Source organism: Atractosteus spatula, chromosome 8 (assembly GCF_055471065.1).
Source record: "Atractosteus spatula isolate fAtrSpa1 chromosome 8, fAtrSpa1.hap1, whole genome shotgun sequence".
Lineage (NCBI taxonomy): Eukaryota > Metazoa > Chordata > Actinopteri > Semionotiformes > Lepisosteidae > Atractosteus > Atractosteus spatula.
Genome location: NC_142713.1, coordinates 10764289 through 10789350, shown reverse-complemented (window position 1 = coordinate 10789350; position 25062 = coordinate 10764289). Strand labels below are relative to the sequence as shown.

Genomic DNA, 25062 nt, shown 5'->3' with positions numbered 1-25062 from the left:
CCCCAACTTACTCTCCAGGAGACACAGACACACAGACAGGGAGAGAAGCTTGGGGTCAGAGCGCAGGGTCAGCCATTGTAGAGCAACCCTGGAGCAATTGGGGTTAAGGGCCTTGCTCAGGGGCCCAACAGAGTAGGATTCTTCTGTCAGCCATGGGATTTGAACCGGAAACCTTCCAGCCACAGGCACAGGTCCTTAGCCACAGAGCCACCTCTGCAATTGCAAAGGGAAGCAGAATTCACAGGGCTCTGTTGCTTATTCCTTGGTACTCCAATAGTATGGGTTTTTTTGCATTGTGCTACTCAGTACGCAACTTTGTATGATGGAAGAAGAACTTTGCTGGGGACTGTAGCTTGGTTAGAAAAAGCAGCTTTGTGTTCATTCATTTAACTTGCGTGAAAAATACGAGGCTTACTTATAAAACTACTGTGAACAGTTTCTAAATTACGTTTCAATTTCTTAAAACTTTAAGGCAGACAACACTCAGTGGATATTCTTCAGTGTTCACAATTGTGCAGGTGAAACAGAAATTGAAGAAACTGTCAACATACTTTCTGTATTTGGTTTCCATTTCTCTTTATAACTAGGCTCCACGTCCTTCACGTTTTTTACTCATATTTAAAAACCTCTCTATTGCCATCGTGTAACAAAAAACTCACAAAATGACCACTCATAGAAACATGAAACACCGAAGCCGCAGTCAACTGGTACTTACAGACTGTCGACTCTCTTGCCTTGTGTCATGTGACACAATCTAGCTAGGTAGCACGCGACTCGTACATTCTGTGTGCATGAACAGCCGGTTTTGCTTGTAATACATTTCTTTGACCGGCGATACTTGCGACACCCCTGACCGACAATGGCACCTCCCCAAGGCGGCGCGATGCACAGTTTGGACCCACTGTGGTAAAGTGTTTGTGCGCCATCTAACTGAATAATGAAATGTAAGAAAAAATAGCACCAAACAAGGTGGAATATGTCGAATATTGACAGATTTATTTTTTACCTCAAAGGCCAGTTAAAACAGGCCATAGTTTGCCCACAGGTGGTCTAGGGGATAGAAGGTGAAAAAGCAGGGTCAGGATTTCCATGTCTTGGTGCAGGATAACTCTGCCTTAGCGTCCCCTGGCACCAAGAAAGGAAATCCATAAGGTAAAGATCTGATTCATGGAAACAAAGCAATCCTCAATGAAACGGGGCTTTCTGAGCAGATCCAGACAGACAGAAAAGAATAACGGACACAGCGCGAGCCTGCATTCTCTCCTCAACTGTCCACACCACACTTTTCCCTGGGTCAGAGATTAAATAAAACTTCACTCCCACCAAACAAATTACCACACACAAAACACTGAACATGTTGACCCAAATATGTCTCACAATAGCAAAACTGAGCTCCTTGGATCAACAGTTCAGAATTATATGTTCAGTACTCTAGTGACCCAGTAACAAACAGGATTCTGAGCCAGCCAGCGGCTAAGCATTTTTATTAATAGTATGTATACTGCCTGACATAGTCATCTATAATTAACAAGCCCACATTTATTTTTGATGTCCAGGATGTGTGTATCCTATGCAGAATGAAAACCTTTTGAAATTTTAAAACAGAAAAATAGATCATTAGAATTAGAAAATTAGATAATGTATATAAGGTGCTTGCTTGATCAAAAACCTGGACCGGAGTTGGAAACACAGTGCACATTCTTGAAACACTGCATGTTCCTTAAAGTAAGTTTGTATTCTAGGAAGACAATACAGGATCTAGAGCCACTGTCATGTTCTGATTACAGTGTAAATTCAAGAGAAGACAGTGCATATTCTGTAGATACTGTGCAGGTTCTGAACAGACATTATATGACAGAAAACAGTAAAGATTACAGTAAGGATGGAAAGGATTAAGTAAGGAAACAATGAAAATTAATAAATAAAACAGAATCTATTTGGCACTCACTGTCACATCCAGCTTCTGAAGGGCGAAGAGCTGGTGATCAACCTGGACTGACCACAGTAACTGCTCAGTGCTGTCCATCAACTTCAAAGTCCCTGCAAAATGGACAGAGAGAACTTTATGTCTTCAATCAATCTGGCTGAAGAAGTGTCCTTTATAATGACATGCAAAAGACCCAGATACATAATCAAACAAGGATGTTGTCTTTTCCATTATAAAAATGTTTCAAACCAGAGGTAAAATAAAAGCAGTCCTAGGGTATTGGTATTAGAGTCCTCCTTGAAAGTCTGATAACATCCAAGATGACCCTAGACCACATTTTTGTTTTTTAGGTGCACCATGGTGGAATATTTTGAACTGTACTTACTGTACATGCTGTGTTAAAGTTTAACATCTAAAACTAAGCCGAAGATCAAACTTGTGATCTGATCCTTTAATGAAAATTTGTTTCAAGTTGAAAAAATGCCCAAATCATGTTAAACTAAATGGTAGAATATTAAGTGTTTTTCAAATTACACAGGTGTTGTTTTTCAAATGTTTTCAAATGTTTTATATTACAGTATATATAAAGTAATATATATACTTCAAAGTACACGTGTTGTTTTTCAAATGTTTTATATTACAGTATATATAAAGTGTCAGTGTTAGTCACAGCCAATTAGTCTTAGTGACAGTAAAAACATTTCAGCCAAAACCTAAATAGACGTACCTTACTAAGGTGCAGATCTGTTAAATAAATGTTGGACATGATATAAAAAACGCAGAATAGATAACAGAATACACGTCTTTACAAAGAAGTCTAAAGGTTGAAGTCTAGAAACAATTGCCTTGATGTGCTTCTGAAGATGTGTCTGTGTCTACTAACATTGAAATGAACACGATGGGCTGAATAGTCCCAAACTGTATTCTTTCTTTCTCTTTTATTATGTTTGGTGGCTGTCCAAGTCTAGATATACCGCAAAATTCAAATTACAGATACTAAGACATTTATAAGCCTCCTTCTTACATTTTGGTGGCTTTCAGGTAAGATAACTACTGCATGTGACTTTTCATTGACAAATATTTAGAGATCTACGCTATGCTCCTGCTCAGGTTAGGTCTAACTTGACATCACACACAGTTAAGCAAGCAGAAATGGTTGTGATTGGTTGACATCCAGGAAAGGTGCCTTTCTGGAATTCCTGGAAGACCATGAGTGAATAAATACAGAAGTAGTGAGCTCAGTAACCTGCAAACACGAAAATGGCCAGAATTTCTTAAGCCTCAGGTAACTACGACATGTATAGGGGACATCAAATAGTACTCTTTAAAAAACTTTAAAATCAATATAAAATAAAAATGAGAGGCAATGCAGATGCATAAGCACTAGAGTACTACAGTAATTCGGCAGTAATATGTTTATCCTTTCACTTTTCTTGCTCTTTAAATAGTAATATATTCTACACTTTGTTAACAAGGAGCACATAGGTTCAATGCAGTAGTCTCTAAATTAATAAACCATTTAGTTTATTTTGCTCAGCCTTCCTTTTCCAATTTTTTATGCCTTCCAAACATTATTTTTTCCTCTCCTAACCCAGTGAGGTGTTAAATATAGATGCGAGTCGGTAACGTGATTGAGGGCAACCAGCCGTAAACCTCAAACCATGCAGAGAGACCCAGGGCAGATGGAGACTCCATCCACTGTGAGCTGATAATCCACATCACAGCACTACCCACCAAACAAGGAGAAGATCATGCATTAATATTAATTACTCTCAGCCCCGAGGGCAGCCTGCTGGGGGTCTGTATTGAACTCCTTTAGGCTCTTAATGAAGAGGTCTCAGTGGGAACAGATCATTAAGGGACCTGCAGGAGCCCTTAGTAAAGGAAGTTGGGGCTCCCTGTGTCCGGAGATTCTCCAGCTCCATCTCTAAAAACTGTTAAAACTTCAGGTTTTGTACCTTCTCCTCTCCTCTCTGCATACCTCCATCTAGTTAAAGCTTTAGAAGGATCTTTCTTTGCAGTTCCATTTCCATTATACAGCACAAATTGCACAAAATACTTGATCAATGTTTTACAACTGTGTCCATTCCAACATTGAAGCTCGATTAATCCAGCCAATTTAAGCAAATGCAACCCTGCAACTCACAACTGGCAACCCACTTAAAGCTAAGCAGGTGTGAGCCTGGCCAGTACCTGGATGGGAAACTCCTCGAAAAGCTAGTGTTGCCGCTGGAAGAGGTGTGAGTGGGGTCAATAGGGGGCGCTCACCCTGCAGTCTGGTCCTAATACACCAGTATAGTGACAGAGACACTATACTGTAAAAAGGTGCCCTCTTTCGGATGAGACGTAAAAACGAGGTCCTGACTCTCTGTGGTCATTAAAAATTCCAAGGGCATTTCTCGAAAACAGTGGGGGTGTTACCCGGCACCCTTGCCAAATTTCCCATTGGCCTTTACCAATCATGGCCTCCTAATAATCCCCATCTATGAACAGGCTTCATCACTCTATTCTCCTCCCCTGATGTGTGGTGAGCATACTGGCGCACTATGGCCACCGTCGTATCATCCAGGTGGGAGATACACATACTGTAGGTGATGGTGGAGGGCAGTTCCCACTACCTGTAAAGCGCTATGATGGAGTCTGCTAGCAGAATCTGTATGTTACTCTGTACCTATATAGTGGTAGGAGATGTGAACTCCTGCTAAATTCACATGCTAAATTCTAACCTTCATGCTTGCTTTAGCACAGATGCGTCTCCCTCTCTGTACTAAACTCCCATCTTCTGTACCAAACCCCCTAATAAGGAAGGAATGTTTTAATTGCTCTCTGAGTCCTTCAGTTTCTTGAGAACGTATCTCAAAGACAGGAGAGGGGGGTCTAGAGAAAAGTGTATATAAACTATGTAAAGCCATATCCCCTTTGAACAACTACAACAATAATCCTCATTGTATTGTTCCTTGTATGCATACAATAAAGCTTGGGTTGACCAATGGACACCTCAGGCTCAAATCTCTTGGTTTCTACAGCTTTAAGTGGAGTGTACTCTGAAGAGTGCTGTATACGTATAAGGAATTATTATTATTATTGTTTAAATTTGCAACTTTAATACTTTGTCAAAATGTTAACCCCAACTCTAGGTAAATGCTATTTCTTAAATTAAGCATGATGGCTGTACAAACCATAGGAGCATGGACAGAGATGCAAACAGATTTTCAGTTGCTGTCATAACATTAATAATCTTAAATCTTTGCCATTTGTTGTTAAAATGCTATTTAAGATTAATGGAAAATGAAACTAATTGTCAATAAAATGATCGCTAGGCCAGCTAGAGAGAAACAAAAGTCTTTTCAAACCCTGAAGTTTCCCCAGGTGACTGTCTGTGTGGAGTTTATATGTTCCACATGGTCTCCCTCCCACTTCTTTGCTCCTTGATATGAGTGCATGTGAGCTGTGTCCCAGATCAGGACATTATGCTTTTTAACCACAGTGCATTCCATGCAATGCGTCATAGATATCTGAGGAATGTTAATAAAATATGTTCTTCTTTAATTTAATATCTCATATGTTCTAAAGACATGGTGTTATGGTGATGCACAACAGTGTAAAACACTTCTGCAAACTGGGCAACTGCTAAACAATTGCAGTACAGCTCATAGTAACTAGTGACAAGGACAACTGTTTTCTGAGTTTCTTAGTTTCAGAAATTAGTATGTAGTGTTTCACACAGACGTGCTAATTTAGCTTTAAACCTCTCCAGCAGATCCCGCCCAGGCCTTATTATATATTTTGACTACCAGATCTGACATGAGGGGACAAAGACAAAGGACAAATATTTTATAATATTTTATAATATCTTTGGATTTTGTGAGTGGCTTTTATGAATTTTATGTTTCTCTGTTTTATTTTTAAAGGGCTTCCTTAAAACAGAACAGGAAGTGTATCCCTCACCAAGTACAGCATGTATTTTTATTTCAGCGGGTGAGCTGAATACATTAACAAAAAGCTACATTTCCCATAAACATTGCAAAATTCTGTGAATATCCACAGATATCCATACATCAACTATTACTGCCATTCTTGCAGACTGACTTCATCTAGAAGCCATTATCTCACTATTGTTTTCATTTTCATCAAGAGATCATTAAAACGATATTCCCATATTTCAAGCAGTGCATACCTCAACAATATAAGGCCAAACTGGAATATTAACAATTTCAGGTGTTTTGAGTAGTTCACAGTCATTCTATGAAATTCCTTGTTTTCTAAGAATTTCTGTGAAACCCAAATATCCAAGTCTGATCCTGCCTCCAGTCATGGCATGTAATCTCCTTTTCAGAAAAAAGATACCGTTCAGCAATATTGCTTTTTAAAATACATAGCTAGGCTATGTATCTCTGTGAAACTGCAGAGTGCATCCCCTGCTCGGTTACCTCCATCAAACTGCACAGTGAGTGGTAGTGTTTGTGATTACAGCCTGTTTCAATCTGCCAGAATTAGAATTAGAGAATTCTAAGATTAGGATGTGGTGCTGCTACAAACATACTGTTATGATTTTTAACATTGTTTTGCTGCACTTTGTGCAATCCACTTACTCTCTGCTTAGTATGCATGGTACATTCAGTCGATGACAAAGGAACCCATTGCTCTGCATTTCCACAGTGTACTGTAGTTGTTGCATCTTACAACTGGCAGACTGGCTCTCAGTACTGTAGGACTTATCATGGCCAAATCCCTATGCACCAACACCAGCATAAGTAGTAATGGTAAGCAGCAAATCTGATGACCTTGGTCACAATAGATGAATCAAGGTCAAATTCAAGTGTAATACAAATAACAAAAAACAAAACACTGTACAACAAGCCTCATCCACACTTGGGAAACAAAGTGTAGTCATGGGTTTATATCATTTGATAAGTGTTATGCTAGGGTTGCTGAGGTTTCAGGGCCGTGGCGAAAGACAAGCAGCTCCAAGTGCAGAAGAGCAGAGAGCCTCGGGAGTCTTTCAGAAGGCTTGGTGGGAGCAGGGCTTAATGAGATATAAAGAAGTGGTAATGCAGGCTGATTGAAATGTGGCTGTCTGATAAATGCAGATTGAAAAAAGGCTGCCTTGACGCAGTGGAGAGGCTGGCTTGAAGACAGCTGTCTAAAAAAATGTGAAGGTTTGAGGCAGAATGAGACTCTCTGGAGACAGCAGTGGAGAAGGTTGGGAGCCGCAGTTTGGAGAAGACTGAGAAAGAGAAAAAGGGTAGAGAAATTCCGCACCAAAAAAAGCAGGGAGGGCTGAATGGCCCCCCTCATTTAGTGCTCGTGAATCTGGGCAAAAACAAGACATTTAATGGATGAGTGTTTCAGTAATGATAAGCTTAGCACCGAGTGTTTAGCTTCATGTCAGAGTACTGATTAGCGGGCAAAAAGTCTTAAGTAGTCTGCTTAATTTTCTGATTGATTTTGGAATGGTCTATTTGATTGATAGATTAGTGGCCTTTGGGAAATGTGTCCTGGGTGAGTTTGCACAGGTTCAGAAGTAGGGTTAGTTACCTGGGGCAACTGAGGCACTCCCAGCCCTGGTGTAACAATAAGTGCATGAGTTAGATAGGAGTTCTAGAATGCTTGTTTGAATATCTATGTTTGTGAGTTAAACAAAACAAACTATTTACAGGAACATATTCTGTCCTTGGATAGCATTTCTTTTCTTGGATATTCCTTTTAAATGGCCACCACCATGAGGATAAAACAATGAACTGTGAGAATGCATTGTGGATTGTAATGCAATGGGTGCAATGGTAAGGAATTCTGAATTTATCCCATCATAGGTAATAAAATAAATATGTAACTTTCCATGTTTCTAATGAAATACATAAAGGTGACTGAGGTGACGTCCTGTGTTTAGCAAACACATTTAGCAAACTGTAATTATAATGTATACATTTCTAGGCTTAAAGTTTTTAATGTTACTGAAACAATTTATAAGCGGCAAAGCCAGGCTGCTAATTTACAAGCAATACAAAAGACCAGAATGGAGAGCAGTTTTCCATTTGATGCAGTACATTTGAGCAGACTGTCTTTTACTTTTGAAAGACCCAAAGGTTTCAGGCATATAATTTCTAATATCCTGCAATAGCTCCATATAACTAACTCTAATTACACAAATTTTATAAATTACTTTAATGTTAATATTATCTCTGCAGTCTGAGCAATATGTTCATTTCTTCTAAGCTATTTGGGGATTTAGCTGCAAACATCATAATTTTGCCTCTGTGTTTGACAGAGGTTCTTCCATTTTGAGGACTGTGAAGAGATTTGCACTGCTATTAATCATCCTGTCACTGAAACGCTCATCTTGTGAGTAATGGAACAAGTCTTCCTCAAGAATAAAGAGATTTAACAGAATATTACACTTGACAGTTTGGTTAGGATCTGCTGCCTTTGTGGATAGCACTAATAGCAGGAAAGATCTATCAAGGATCTTATTGTTTTTGTTCATTCTACATTTTCTCTAATACTGCTGACTGTACATATTTCCAAATAAACCAGATGGCAACTAAAAAGAATCATAAACGACTATAAGTAACATAAATAAAAAATACACAGTAATACCAAGAAAAGATTTTGCTATAATTAATCAAACATTACTGGTGTAGCATTATGAGCAGTAGTTGGGGTTTCTGAACTTGTAACTGGAAAGTTTTGTGTTCTAATTCCAGGTAGGACCATGTAGCTTTACCCTTGAAGAAAGTACTTCACTCAGCTGGTTTCAGTAAAAACCCAGCTGTATGAATGGGTGCAAATTTAACTCGCTTTGGATTAAAGCATCAGTCAAATAAATTAGTAAAAATACTGAATCTTCCTAAAGACTTCAAGGCTATGATTTTGGTATGACTTTGGTCTTTACTGTCTATTATGCTTGGTAAAACAATTCACCACTGCTGAACAGAGGAACAGTATGACAAAAAATATTCTGCTCCAATGGTGAAGTCCATGATTAAACCAAAAACACTCCCTACTCAAAGGCAGCTCACTGCTTCTCTCCTGCTTTCACAGTTAATTATATTTTTCAAAGCGATGTATGAGAGCACTTAGTGAAAGGTCTCCATTTCCTCTGCTCGGAACCCCCTAACACTCATGCTAATTATGTCTCTCACCCCAAGATGAAAGTGACTTACTGAGATTCTGGAGCCCAGTTTGACAAAACTAGCACGTACCATCCAGCAGATTTCAAAAGAAACCTAAAACGACTATTAATATTTGATCGTCCTTTGGAGGAGCTAGATGATTTAGGAATTTAATTCAGAATCACTCAAAAGAGTTTCCATATACAATTTTCTCACATACAGATTCCAGACCCTACAGTATTAAAATACTGTAGATTTACTTTTTAGAAATATATCCCTAAACCAGAAATGTCATTATTGCAAAATAATAAAATGTTTATCTTGAGTTGTAATAATTATCCTTACAAAAAAGGTGATACTGTAAGGCTAATTCCATACATTTGTCATTAGCGTTAACTAGTATTCTCTTCAAAAACTAATTTTAAAAAAGCACACTTAAGAGTTTCTTACACATTCCGATATGAACAGGAATATAACAACTTGATTGTTTTGATTTAGGTAATTCTCAAAACAATCTGTGATTCACCACGATAGTTCATACTCAGAAACACTGTTCATTTTGTGGATAACTTGCTGCAGTCCAAACTTATTCCAGAGCTCAAACGTCTCTTAGCATCTATTAAGATATTAGAATGCACAGAACAAAAACATTACACAGTAATCTCCTAAAATACTGTGTAGATTACTTTTCTTGTAACAATACAGTCTTTCACTTTAAGGGGGGGGGGTCGCACGTGGTTCAAATGTAGCAGAATTAATTGGCATTCCAGCCCAGTTGCTACTGCAAAGCAAACTACAGCTAAAACAGGAATAGCTCATTTGTTACCATATTTATTTCAGTGTTAATTTGAATGTTTAATTTGGAGTCTTAGCCAACATTTCTAATGCATGCAGATGTGGCTTGTAAAGGATATTTGCATTAAAATTTTCCTTACATCAAAAACGTCTGTAAGAAAAAATAAAATCAGTATGTTCACAGCTAATGCTCTTGTTGTATGTTGTGAACCACTGTCACCACACAATTTCCAAATTATATTTCCTTCTGAATATAGTCAAAGGGGTGAGAAACAATTGGTCTTCCTCACTATGTAACCTATTTAATTAATTTTGAGACTCATGCATACCAACAGGATTAGATGAAGGCACATTCAAGGAAACTAGTAATCAAAATAGAAATCCCAATCACCCAGAAAATGAAAAAGCTGTTTATGAGAAGCATTGTAGTGTAATTAAAGGAATGTCAATTAATTAAATGCAGCAGCCACAAGATTGCAAAATGTCAATACTGTCAAAGTATTATTTTCCAGGGTTAAATTCCGTGAAACTCTAAAACCTATTTATATAACCCTTCCACTAAGCTTGCAATGCTCCAATAATGCAATATATCATTTTCTCCCCTGTAAAACTAAAACTAGTGTTTGTGGAAGCTTATTCACCAAAAAGCAATTTTAAGGGCTGAGCAGCCACCTCAGTAATATCTCACGGTCTTACCATCCAATGTGCAGAGGGCAAAGAGGCCGCGTTTGGAGGATTCATCTTTTGAACCTGTAAACAAAAATAATACAGAACAACTCAGCTGTTGCTACTGGCAAAGGAAAAACAGAGAACTTCATTAATGGAATGATGAACTGAAAATTTCGCTCAACCCAACGAGCGAACCGTATTCAGAAACCATATCTGAATGCAGTCTCTCATTACTAAAAAGGTACCATAATTCACATAATTTAAGTCTATCAATTATTTCTGCACTATAGAATGGATTTGAGTACTGGATTTGAAAATAGCAAGCTGTTTTTTTCAGCTCAATTTCTGCAAGCTACAGTATGTGTAATACATTTAAGTTCTCAAGTTCAAGATAAATTTTAGGGTTTCAAATGTTTGCAGTCACATGCAATATACTAAATTCATTGCTTTTAAGTATTGGTATTCCTGAAAAGAAAGACATCTTCAACATTAATGAATGATATCTTAATGGTACCAACTCTCTGATTGCTGGTATCAGACTGGCAGATTTTAAACTTGAACATATCTATAAGTGAAGTGTTTCACATTTTATCACAGAGGAGTATTATTTTCTTTAATATAATCTCAACCTACAGTGCTTGCAAATGCATTCACCCCTCTTCCACTGATGTACTGTTTTGCTGAATTCTAAATGATGCATACAAATTTTATATTTTCAAAACTGAACCTGGGGGTGGATACTTATGCAACCAATTATAGGTTTTTATTTTTGAGGTTTTTGCTTTCTTTCACCCATAAAGGTATTTGACCACTCAAGTTTTGAATAAAATATAGTACTCAAAATGTCAATGTATATCTGTCATTTCTATATCAACAATATGGGCCAAAACAAGAAGAGGAGTCAATACTTAGAAATACCTGCAAAGAAACAAGTAACAGGTTTATTCCATGTTGAAAAGAGAAGAAAGAAAACACAACATTTCGGCTCTGGAGCCTTCTTCTTCTTCCCTTAGAAATACCTTACTACTATGCATGCGTCAGCACAGCAAAGTCCCAGCAAAATGTGTCCTAGATGTCAAATTCCTGCACTCATCTGCAGACTCCATCAAAAGAATGGCAATGGACTGTCTGTTTGGCTTCAATAAGAAGTCTGCATGTAACCTATTAATTACCAGCCTTATTCAGTTCAATAGGCTGTGAAATGACACGATTTCTCTACAGTCTGCCACCAGGATTGAAGATCTAGGATATTCAAAAAGCCAGATGTCATCTAGTGCTATGGCCAATTAACATGGCTTTCAAATTCATGATCTTTAAAATGAAATATTAATGTTCTTCTTCAGAAATGAAAAATATGCATTAATTAAACATTTCAATATCAGAAGTACTATTTTTAACTTAATGTTTGTAAATAGAATATGTAAATGACATACATAAGGCAGTGCCTTACAAAAGTATTCAGACCTTTGCATTGTGTTTACATTTTGCGGTTTTAAAGCTTTCAGTGATGACACTTTTAAGTAGTAATTATGATTTGTTACATACACAACCTACTTCAAATACGCAAAGCATTAAACAAAAAGAAAAGTTTTTATATCATTATTGCATAAATATTCAAACCATTTGTTGTGGCTAATCTAAATTAATGTAGGTGCAGAACATTACCTTAATTAGCAATGCAATTAGTTGATTTCAGAATAAATATACATGTTTCTGTAAGTCCCTCAGTCCTCAGGTAATGAATTTCAAGCAAAACTTAAATCGGGGGTGGCACAGAGGTGCAGTGGTTAACATTGCTGCTTCACATTGCTGGGGCCCTGGGTTCAATTCTGGACATGGGGTGCTATCTGTGTGGAGTTTGTATGTTCTTCCCGTGTTCACTTGGGTTACCTCCGGGGGCTCCGGTTTCCTCCCACAGTCCAAACGCATACTGGTACGTGAATTGGCTTCTTGGAGAACTGTCCCTGGTGTGAGTGTGTGCATGTCTATGTTTCTGTCTGTGTGTGCCCTGAGATGGACTGGCATCCCGTTGAGGGCGTCCTTGCGTCCATTGCTTGCCGGGTTAGGCTCCAGCTCCCCTGCAACCCTGTATTGGATAAAGCGGTCATAAAATGCATGAAGCCAGAAAGACCAAGGAGAATTTATAACAACACAGGGGTAGATTTGTATAAAGTCACAGAACAGGAGAAAACAGAAAACTATATTTCTTTAGGCACCCGTGTAGTGCCTAGTACAGGCTGTCCTTCCAAACTGAGCAGCCCAGCAAGGAGGAAATTACTTAGCGATGCCACCGTGAGGCCAATGGTAACCTTGAAATATCTACAGAGTTCAACTGATTAGAAAATCCCCATGAATAAATATCCAAGTGACTCCACAAAGGAGTCTTATATGGAAGAGTAGAAAAACATCTCATACTTAACCTGGGGATTTCAACAAAGTGGTGATATTGCAAACATGTGGCAAAAGGCTTTGTGGTCAGGCATGGTAAAACTGGATATTTTTTTGTCTTAAAGAAAAGCCTTACATGTGATGCAAACCTAACAGTGCATTACTCAGTCAACACCATCCCTACTGTCAAGCATGGTGGCAGCAGCATAATATTATTGTTCTCATATGCAGGGGCTGAGAAGCTTCACAAGAGGGAAATGAAGATGGAGAAATGTACTGACAAATCCTAGAGGAAAACCTGCTTTAGACATAATACTGAGAGAAAAATTACCCATTCAGTAGAAAAATGGTCCAAAACACAAAGCCAAAGCTCTTAGAATTAGAAAGTGAATGTCTGTGAACGGCCCAGTCCTGACCTGAATCCTAATCCATAAGCAATCCCCAAGCAACTTGAGAGACGCTGAACAAAGCTGTCAAGAAGAATGAGCAAAAATCGCATCAAGCTGCTGGGCAAAACTGGTGAAGACTCACTCAATGCAACCAGAATGTAATTTCTGCCAGTGGTGCTTCCATCAAATACCGAGTTTCCCTGTCTGAGAAACCTATAGAATCAACATATTTCATTTCTTTCTTTAGACTTTGCAGACATTTTCTGTAACTAATCGTACACTTAGAAGTCTTCAGTTTGAACATTCCTTTTTTGAATAAAATATTGTTTTAAAAAATGCGACTGCATTACTTTGTCATTTCACAAAATGGGAAACTACAGGAAAGGCCAAAATACTTTTGCAAAATACTTTTTTTTGTTGCATTTAACAAAGGTTTGTAAAAAAGATTTTTGTTAAACAGCATTTTGTATTTAAAATGCACTGACAGGCACCATATGATAGCAATGCTACACTAGAGGCTCTATGTGACATGAGGCGGAAAAGAAACTACTGAGCTTTGGGGCTTACAAAAGATATAAGCCTCGTTACACCAAATAGTGTATTATTGCTCAAAATATTTTTCCTCACATTCCAACAGCAAATAACTGTCATTATTAATTATAAATATTATAAATATTTTAAAACACACTGTATTATTGTGGAGCAACACTGTAGCACAGTCATTTGAATTGCTGCCTCACAGCACTAGAGCCCCCCGGTTCAATTCCGGACCTGGGATGCTGTCTGTGTGGGGTTTGTATGTTCTCCCAGTGTTCACATGGGTTTCCTCCAGGCGCTCCCCTTTCCTCCCATAGTCCAAAGACATGCTGGTAGGTTAATTGTCTTCGGGTGAAATTTGCCCTGGTGTGACTTGTGTCTGTGTCTGCCCTGAAGTGGACTGTAGTCCCTTCCAGGGTGTATCCTTGCGCCTGTTGCTGGCTGAGGTAGCCTCCAGCTCCCCCGTCACCCTTTATTGGATATAGGATTTGGAGTGGTGTGAAAATGGAGGGAAGCATTATTGTACAATAACTAAGATATTCGTAAGTGCTATTACTGTATTTTTTACCTTTAAATCAGATTGAAAACCAACACTAATTTGCGGGGCTGTAAAAGACTAAGGAGGTCTTAATTGTGCAAAAGACTTGATTTTTCAAAGCCTGATTAGCTTGTGTGTGGGTAAAAGTGTGAAACACCTCCTATGTTTCTTAACTGTATCATTTACAGAGCTGCCTCCTTGCACCTGATAATATGTTAATATTTGTATTTCTCTATCCAATTAACCATATTGCTTTGTGCCTCTTTTCATCTGGGTCACATTAAACAGGAGCAACCTTTGTTCCAACTCAATGCCCAGGTGATCAATCAGCAAATCCCACTGAAATATTTAGAGCACGGTATTTTTACTCTACTTACATACGCACTTCGGCTACATTTGCCATATGTCAGACATTGTGTCTTTTTATTTTAATAACATACCATTTAATATTTTTCCTCAGTTGGACTGTATTTATTTAAAATATTGACATACCTAATATTTAAATGTAAAAAAATAATAGAATGCACGCCCATATCAAGGTTTACTGTGAAATCACATGTTAAACAGACATGTTAACAGACTGCAAATCATAATACTGAATTATGACAAAGGAAACATTATATTATCTAAAAATGATCCTGAATAACAAGTAAAAGGTTGGGAAATTAAGTGCACCGCTCAACTGTAATTTTCAGTGCTAGATTTGAGACAATTTTTTAAAATAGCCCTCTTCTTTAAAACAGAGAAGGATATTTCAGTTGCTACAGCAAAATGTATCAAGGAAAAAGGAGGAGTACTTTATGGTCAGAACTTCGCTTACAACCTTGCCTGGCGACAGGCTAAGCTGTATTGTCAACCTTAATAAAGGGTACAGTAACTACTTAATAAAATCAAAGGAATTTAATTTCAGCAGTTGCAGAAAATATCACACCATATACATTGTAAGTTTAAAACAATGGGCTCTGCTGATGCTGTGCATTTTCAGTTTGTTTCCGATGGTTTTGAACTGACTCTGGAGGGCACTCTGTGATGCAACCCGGTGGGCTCCTGCTCAATAACAACACCAGCATGAGGCTGATCTCTCAGCAGGCAGGGCCAGCACCGGCTCCACAGCCTAAATAATTCAGAATTCAGAGTTCCAGTTGAAACTGCCGAGATGCCCAGGGACAGGAAAGGGTTATGTTATTTGAATGAAGAGAAATAAAGACTGGAAAAGGCCCATTTTTGTTCATTTTAAGTATAAATTGTCTTGCTCACCATGACAGCAGCTCCATCTACACCTATGAGACATATCCACTTATTCTACACAGAAACAATTTGGTCACAAGGCCTTCAACGTGATTTTCTTGAGCCTTAAGAGTGTGCTCATCTCCATTAGTCACAAAAATGAAGGATTGAAAATTCAGACCTTTTCAGGAGTGCTTCAAAATTGAAAATTGTCATCTCAGTCTATCAAGACCAGCACTCCAAATGGAATTATTCAAGACTAAGAAATGTGCCATGAATTATGACAGCACACTTTTTTGAACCTGGACCTCATGAAGTGAGGCCTCTGTGTCTTCTAGATTTTTTTTATGGCTGTGTTCTCAGATACTTTAAAAAAATTAACATTAAGACTTTTCATAATGGTTTTATTTAGCAAAAACTTGCAGATTTTAATTAGCTAATGAATTTGTATAGGGAACTTCAAACAGACTCCAACAGTTTCAGAAGTACAGCACAATCACTTAAGAAGACTTGATTGGAAAATAGTTCAATTAAATGTTCAATTAAGCAACAGACAACTGAGCTACAATAAAAGCCAGGAGGTGCTGGGGTCACAAGGATCAGCTCATGGTAGCTTTTTATTAAAGACTAGTGCACAAAGGCTTCTAAATTTGTACTAAACCGAAAAAGTCTATTCTTTTCTTTTCGAAAATGTCTTTTCACCTTAGACACATTGCATCTTGTACCAAAATCAGACTGATTTACTGATGAAAGGCCATCTGCTGATTAGTTTCGTGGTGATAAAGGACATTGTGTCGGTCGAACTGGGAACCACAGGACACCCTGCAGGGATACAACTTGAAAAATGAACCTAGCAATGGCATTCAAAATAAAAGAAAACACAAAATTGCAAATGTTATATTATTAATAAAGTCGGTAGGATTATTTTCCTTTCATTTTGTCAAAGATGGGAAGCCTTCTCTCTTCCCTTTGTCTACCTGTTTAATAAGATAATTCTCCTGAGTGTTTTGTAATGGTGCATTTCTAATTAGGCCTAATTATTTTACTGCACCTGTTTCTCTTTTCACTCATAACTGTTATTGCCTGTGAACAAAATCAATTACATCTTTAATATCTTCTCACTAAAATTAAACCCTGCTTGATTTTTTCTACTTGGAGTTCAAAAATATAACAATTAGCCACTCAACGTCCAATGGAAGGAAACTGCATTAGCAGGAAACCTTTTTTTTTTCTTTCTCCTCTGTATGACAATTGAAGCAATCATTCAAACTGTCAGATTTTGTTGGTGGAGGCGGACAATATGTAATCTAAGGTGGCAAGCATGGCCTGTAGTTCCCCTTGACATATTTATTCAATTCAATTCAATTCGATGTATTTTTATATAGCGCCTTTCACAACAAGGTTGCCCCAAGGCGCTTAACAAGGCAAGTGACCATACATGTTGTGAATACAGAACTGAAAAGACCAGAAGACAACAGAGAAGAGGAACCAAAAACTCCTTAGTAAGGAGAAAAAAAACCTCTAGGGGTCCAAGGTCAACTGGCTGCCCAACTCCTTTGGGCATGCTAACAATATATAATTAAAAAAAGAAATAAATGAATAAACATATTTATGACCTTGTTTTTGGGGGTGTTGCAACACATGGTTCCAATCTCATTCCTTTCCCCTCAAAAGTTCCTAATTTCATCTTGTGTGCTGCTCATCTTTTCCTTTCCTTGAGTAAGGACTGCACATGCACTTTCTGACAACACAGCATTAGGGGTTACTGACACATCAATATGGAGGTATCTGGCCCACTGCTGTCCCACATTTGTGCTAGGGCCTAGTCATCATTCCAAACATCTGAATTTCCTTCAGCAAACTAGAAGAAGAAATCTTCTGGGTAGGAATTTTCTGTTTTAAACTTTTAAACTTTTAAACTTTCCTTCAGTGTTTTACCAATGTGATTTCTTTGGTCAGAACTTGGATTGAACCAGGCCTCAAAGGCAGCCCTCCAATGCATGACCAGGCATATATATTTTCTCACTGAAAATATAATCGCCCGACATTGGGGGACTTTAAAACTCCTGAGAGACTAGAGATAAAACATCACTGCAAGAGTTCATTTAAACCCTAAGGGACTCATACTCCTCCTCTAAATCTTACAGCATCCTTAGCAAGTGAACACTATTAATGTCAAGAGCACATTCGGTCAGATCCTTTAATCACCTACTCAGGTAAATCTATTTTTTTTTGTGTGTCAAACTATACTTGTATAACCATCATGATTTAAAGTATGTCCAGCCAGTTCAGAGACGGTACAGACCCATTGTTGTGGCCTGCCACCATGATCCCACAGGAAGAGCTTTGTCTGTACTTAAGTGCTAGAATGGCCATGGACTGAATGGCAAACATAACTACTTCAAGCCAGCAAGGAATAATATCCACAGCTCTGGGTGAAGCCTCTTCTTTTATCAGAAAAAATTCTCATCTCCTATACATAATACATCATCTTCACAGTACAATGTGTGCCTGTTTAAGCTTTAACAATTTGGCATGCACTGTGTGAAAGTACAGGTAAAAGAAGAAAAATAAATAAATTTCGTCTGTGGAGCCTTCTTCAGTTGTGATGGAGAGAGGGAAAGTAGCAAATAAATCAGGCATATGTGAACAAAACACAGGTTAGGTAAAAATGGGTGGGGACTGGGAGGAAAAGGCCATATAGCAGGTGAGATCAAGTGTCTGAACTAAGAGAGAATAGGAGGAAAGGTGTGTAAAGCCAAGATCTGCAAATGAATGGAGAGAATTAAGAAAGAGATGATTTTTGGTTTGAACAAGTGTTTTTTTTTTTTGGTAATGGCTCTGGAACTCCCCTTAAGAAAGCATGTCTCTCTACAAAGCGATGTTAACTCTCCTGCATATGCTGTGGCCCTCGTGCCTCCTGAACAAGCAGTGGCTAGATCTGAAAGGGCATCTTTTCTGTGATGATATGAGGGCTGCTGTGGCAAAGCTGAGTTTATTAACAATTGCTGATTAAACAATCCAAAGAATAATTCTTGTCTTGTTCACAAACCTGTTTCATTGCATAGCCAGGTGAATAACCTGGTTACAGTGTCGATAAAACAATTCTTATATAAATAAAATGAATAAATTCCCTTATACATAACAGATACATTTTCGTCCTGGGGCTTCAACTGTGCATAAAACAAATATAATGTTTTTACTTTGTGTCTACGATTGCAGACTGATTTCATTGTGATCTGGAACAGAATTTATCTTTCTTGGCAAGCACTTAGCTGATAAATAGTAAAAATCCATTACAGCTCCTTCTTTTTTTTTATTTGTGTTACACATGGCACTCACTCCAAATTTATTGCACTCTCTCCCTGTGAAGTTATCAGTGAATACTTTAGCTCCAAATGCACAGGTTCTATTAGGTGAATAAATCACTTCCTCTACCCCTGGCTGTCTAATGGCCTGATGTCTCGGGTAATGCAGTTTCCATTTGTCAAACATCTTGGCTTTTAAACTCTCTTTCTAAGCTATGATGGGAATTAAAGCAATGGATGGAAAACAGAAAAGAAGCAGAAATATAACGATCAACACTGGTCCAATTTTTATACTATGTAACATAGGAAAAGGGAGAGCTATCATGTATCTTCGAGCTTTCTTTGTCTTAGCCTGCAAGACCTTAAGTAATGCAAAAGTAATGAAAGAACTGAGTTTACCCCAATAAAAAAAGTTATAGAAAAATGTTAAATATTACATTTGAAATAGACCTCTCTGGAGCTGGTTCATCAGCCTTAAAGAAACCCGATTCAATCATTGAATTTTTGCAAAAATACAAGCATACATTTTAATATTGTGTGTAGACTTCGCATAGCAACCCTAAATCAGGGTACATCAGACAACGAAGGTTTAGAAAATAAAGGACTTATTTAACTACCTTGCTACATTTCTTCAATCATGCAGCAAGGGTATCAGCTAAAAGTGAAGCATATGACATTAAAAATTTCGATTCCAAAGAGCTTGTCCCTCATAAAATGTTGATTCTTCAATAAAAGGCTATAGGAATCTGAGGTAAAATATGCACATTAATTGAGAATTGTAAACAGGAAACAGTGCTTCATTTTAAGTGGCACAGCTTCTGATTGGGCAGATAAAGGCAGAATTGTGTTGCAGAGATTTGTTTTAGGCTTGTTGAACTTCTTGATGTGTATCAATGATTCAATTACTCATATACTGAAATTAACAATCTATTTAAATTTAAAAATGATGCAAAAAAGGTGGAGTAGCAAGCAAATTTCCAACAAGGAAACATTACAACATTACATAAAAGTCTTTTATGAAATTTCATGCTGACAAATGCAAAGTGACCCACACTTGCAGTAAAAGCTAATGATATACATATTTAATTGTTGATGCAGAGTTGAAAGGTGCTACACATGGAAAGGATCTGGGTGTTTATGTTGATTCTTCTACATCCTCATGAAGACAATGTGGGGAAACAATAAAAACATACAGAATGCTTGGGTACACTGAAAAAGGTGTGTAATTCAACTCCAGGGAGTTGAGCCATGCTTTATATGGCTCTAGTAAGACCTCACTTAGAATACTAAGGTCAGTTTTGGTCACCCTAACATAACAGTACATAACTATGACCAGAGAAATTTGTTCTATTCCCAAATAAGTATGGTCTCGCATTTGTATAACATAAAAAGTTGTTGTTTCCTATTTGACCAACTCTTTCAGTTGTGTTTGTATACTAGCTCTGAACAGTAAACAGTGAAGTGTGAATGTTATTAGTCAAAGTGAGAATGGTGCTGATGGTATTTAAACAGACTGTAGCCAATGCAGGAAATGGGCGAAAGAGGAGGGACAAAATCAGTATGGTTTCCATATTCTTAAGTTGACGCTCTTACACAATGTGGCACTGGAAGAATCAATTCCTTTATTTTAAATTCACACACTAACAATAACATTTATAATAAAACATAATAAATTAATAAGTTATTTGTCCATCTATTCTTCCATTTCTAAAACTCACTTATTACTATAATAGGTTTCATAACAAAAGGTGCCAAGTTACACAACAAGAAAAATAAAAAGTAAATGCAAGTGATTTAAACTGTATTCTCTACAACTTTTATATACAGTACTAAGTCTTACCATTCCATTGGTAAAGAGCTAAAACAACTCTTAAAAAAGCAGAATTATAAATAAAACATTCTTCAATATTAATTCTCATAATATTTCTCACACCTGAAGGAGGCTCCACAGACGAAACATTTTTCTACCATTTTTTCATACCATTTTTTTACCATTCAGCATGGAATAAACCTTTACCTGTTCCTTTGCATCCTGCAATATGTTGTGTTTCTTGGTTTTAAATATATCTGATTGTTTAAAATGATAATATGTTAAATGGAATATTAAACTTCATTTATTAAAACATGCTAACACACTTCCTGCAGACACATTAACTTTACCTCTACTAATGCTCCCAATCAGATGCGTGGAAACATTTTTGTTGTGGATACGGCCTGTTGTCAGATGAAGAATGACATCCCTACTGGGGCCTTCACTGTAGATCACAAGTGAAAAGAAAAACACAAGTCAACCAATCATAACACAATTACAGCACATACCTTTCCACAAACCACTTCAACAAGACTGTCCTGCTTCCTGACCCACTTGTTTCCTTGCCTTTTCAGGCAATATGTGAAAAGAGGAAAATAGTCTATTTTAGGTGCACAAATCAGTTCTATAATCCAGCAAGTTTTGTAGGTCACTTTACATTATAAACAGCTAAAGAATGGTAGACTGTGTTCAAAAGGACCACAGCCCAGTCATGTGAATCCAAAATCTTGCATGTCCTCCAGTTATTTGACACTGGGAAAAAAAAAACTAAAGTGTCCGTGGCTAAGGATCTGCGCCTGTGGCTGGAAGGTTGCCGGTTCGTATCCTGCGGCCTGCAGAGGAACCCTTCTCCGTTGGGCCCCTGAGCAAGGCCCTTAACCCCAACTGCTCCAGGGGCGCCGTATAAATGGCTGACTCTGCGCTCTGACCCCAAGCTTCTCTCCCTGTCTATGTGTCTCATGGAGAGCAAGTTGGGGTATGCAAAAAGACAAATTCCTAATACAAGAAATTGTATATGGCCAATAAAGTGATCTTATCTTATCTGAATTAAAAGGACTAGCAAAGATAAATCATTCAACGTTCTCTCCTCCTGATCAGCTAGACCAGGATATCCCATTCCTGGTCCTGTAGGACTGGTTTGTCTGCAGGCTTTATGTATCTCTTAAGAGCACCATCAATTGAAGACCAACAACCTCTTTGTCTGTCAACCTAGTTTGCAAGCAAAGCATTTTTCAGTTATGCCGACTATGACTTTGGCCATTAAAGTTCAGATAAGGTAAACACAGCAGCCAAGACCAAAATGTCCTGTGTAACAGTTTGGACTCAACTGAACTTCAAATCTCCCATCTGATGTCTGACATGGGTTGATATCTCACCAGCCCCAAACATGTTAGAGTAGCTCAGTAAATATTACAAACCAAAATGATCAATCTGATCATGAAAACTTTGTACACATATAAAGAAATTAATGAGACTATGTGAAAGAAAACAAAAATGTCCATTCTGGGTGAAAATGAGCCTACTGAGTGATAAACGTGAAAGGGTGGACAGCTGGCGAGGACAGTAAAACTGTCCAGCTTTCCTCTCTATCCTCCTCCTCTCCCTCTCTGCACTCACTGACCTCAGAGGTGTGCTGCCAGGTGTGTCCCCTGCAGTTGTGGCAGCTTCACGATTCCAGGTGCACAGCAGAATAGCATAGCCACAGCCCGGCTGGGACACCATGAGCTCAGGGACACCTTCAGGGCCTGGGTTCACAGATAGACTGTCCACCTGTGCAAGGAACAGAGCAAGATAAAACCACCTTCCAGAGACTTCCCCAGGGGAAAATCCTTACACTCAACTATTCTGTAAAGCATCCATTTACTTAATGGAACTCTTTACTTTACTCATGACATTACTGATGTGACATTAAAGCAGAATACCCCATCAATAAATTTTACAAATGTAATTCCCTGAAAAAAAAATTACTGTCATTTCCCCAACAGTCAACTGAAGGTGCATATCTAACAAGACACAACACGGGGTTTGGTAAACTATGATATTTAAATTAAATATATATAGTTTTAGCTAACAGGAAATTTAACTCTAATGTATTCGAAGGTAGGATACAGGAAAAAAGAAATGTGTCCTGTGGAGATGAAAATAAATAAATCAAATTTGAGTACTGGATTATCAACGGAGGAGAAATTAGTGGAAGGCTCAGCTGTGACCTGGAGGAACTGCAGCAGCCATTTGCTATAATTAATGCATTTTATAAAGCAACAATAAAAGCCTGTTCTTATGAAACACATTAAACTTGTTCTTTCATACATATTAATGAAACATTATTGGTAAAAAAAAACTTGCATTCTTCATACAGTTTTACTGTAGAAAAAGCAGAGAAAAGTGTGTCAAAGCCTGGTGAAATCATTGTGAAGCACTGTAAAAGCCCAAGAGGCAAGGAACAAATAAGCGTTATAAAAACTAAGGGAAACCATAGCAAACTAAAGTAAATGAATGATATAAAACCAGAAAAACCATGCAAGGATGAGAAAAGAGAGTATGCAAATTGACCATGGTGATATTTCATGAAGCCTGGAACATGCCAAAGGGATGGCAGTGATGTCAAACACGCCCCCGACAGTTGAATATAGCGCTGTCTAACACATCCCCTAGGGGTGACAACTGCAATTGAACATATCTCAGCGGTGATAGAGCTGTTCAAAGCACCCCAGGCATGGTAGTGCAGCCGACACTAGTTTGTTGTCTTACCTGCCCCTCCAGGAGCCACTTCTTGAGAAGGACCAGCTGGCCACAGCCCAGCTCTGTGCTGTCTGGGGAGTCTTCCCAGCGGAAGGCCCTCACCACCCGGTCCGTATAGCCCACCACCAGCTCATTCCTCCCATCTCCATCTGACAGCGAGAGCACAGGACAGCCACACATCACTAACAGAGTGTAACGGAACAGTTCTTTCCAGACCCTATGCGGATGACACAATCCAGGGTGGAGTGAGGAAACACTAGGAAAAAGTCATGCAGGATTCAGGAATGTATACGACTGGGGGTGTGTCCAAAGTGCGCAGGTGTCCAGGGGGGTGAGTCCGGGGCAAACAATCCAAGGATGAGACGAACGGAAAATCCAAAAGAGAGTGCAAAAGTCCAAAAGCCAGGCGATCCATACGAGACAGACGGGTTAAAAACAGGAACCGGGTCGGAACCGGTCGGGGGGAACGGAAACAGGAACAGAAACTTAAAAACACGACGGAGCCAGACGAATACAGGTCCCGGGCTCGCATGATATGGGAATCAGATGCAGAGCCTCGAACTAAGTGGGTGTCTGGCTTTTAAGGGGGACGGGAAGGAGGCTGGAACAAGGGGCAGGTGCACAAAATTAGGTCCAAAGTGAAAGAGCCGGAGCGCCCTTAAGGAGGAGGGACTACAATCGTGACACAGAGTGCCTTTGGGCCTTTCATGTTAAATCAATGTCAACTCCAACTTGATTGTCGGCAAATACCAGCTCCTCCTTTCAATTCTATTACATGAATCTCTCACATGGATTTCTTTTATATTTCAGGGTTAGAAATAAAATTTCAGCAATAAGCGATAACTGCATTTCAAATCACAATGAAGTTAAAAGTACACATTAGCGTTTTAAACCTCCCATTTCCATTACAAAATAGACACATTTTCCAGGTATGAGGAGTGCCATATTATCATCATTGTCTGCGATTCAGAACGAGGTAACAAAACTTCCAGTGAAGTGAAAAGGCCCTATTACATTGTAAACTACCAGGCTTGTGAATACTGTACATCTCTTTTAATCCAATAGACATATTGCTCTTGACTTTGAGACAGTTTTTGCCGACAAGTGCTACTTACTTAATAACTGTCCCTGCAGATCACATTGGAACATCCCTGCTACACAGGAAATGTCTGCTACACAGCCTGTACTTATTCGCTCGTATTTTGCTTGACATTGGTCGTTACAGTGACTACTGAGCAGGAAAGGCTGCTTCAAGTCACCTTTGGCAAGATCAGTGGTTTCAACAACAATGGCAACCATACAGTGCTTTCAGAAAATTCACAATTTTATGCTTAATTCAAAGTTTGTAAAACTTTTGCAATACGATTTTGTTATCGTGAATTAATAACCGGTCTGAGAAATCTGAAATGCAGTTCCCCTTTAACGTATATTTGAAATGACGAATTGTGCAGAGGCTAATTTTTCCAAAAATGAGCTCTGTACCCATCTGTCATTTAAAATGTGAGCTTACTCCCACCCCACTCCAGCAGGTGTATGAGATCAACAAATCATTATTTACTAAACACTTGAAACACTCTCATTTTGATCACTGAAGCAGGTGGTTTGAACAATTTAGCAATT

The 25062-nt window shown here is 38.4% G+C and overlaps 1 protein-coding gene across 1 annotated transcript in view; it reads right to left on the bottom strand.

Annotated features, from left to right (window-relative positions):
* itfg2 (integrin alpha FG-GAP repeat containing 2) overlaps positions 1 to 25062 on the bottom strand; it is a 76884-nt gene that overhangs the window by 42192 nt on the left and 9630 nt on the right. The window contains exons 5-9 of the mRNA XM_088924126.1: positions 23452 to 23591; positions 22322 to 22470; positions 21051 to 21145; positions 10531 to 10584; positions 1949 to 2040 (exon numbers count right to left, since the gene is read on the bottom strand). Of these exons, the coding sequence (XP_088780252.1) occupies positions 1949 to 2040; positions 10531 to 10584; positions 21051 to 21145; positions 22322 to 22470; positions 23452 to 23591 (530 nt within the window). The remainder of the gene's footprint in view (positions 1 to 1948; positions 2041 to 10530; positions 10585 to 21050; positions 21146 to 22321; positions 22471 to 23451; positions 23592 to 25062) is intronic.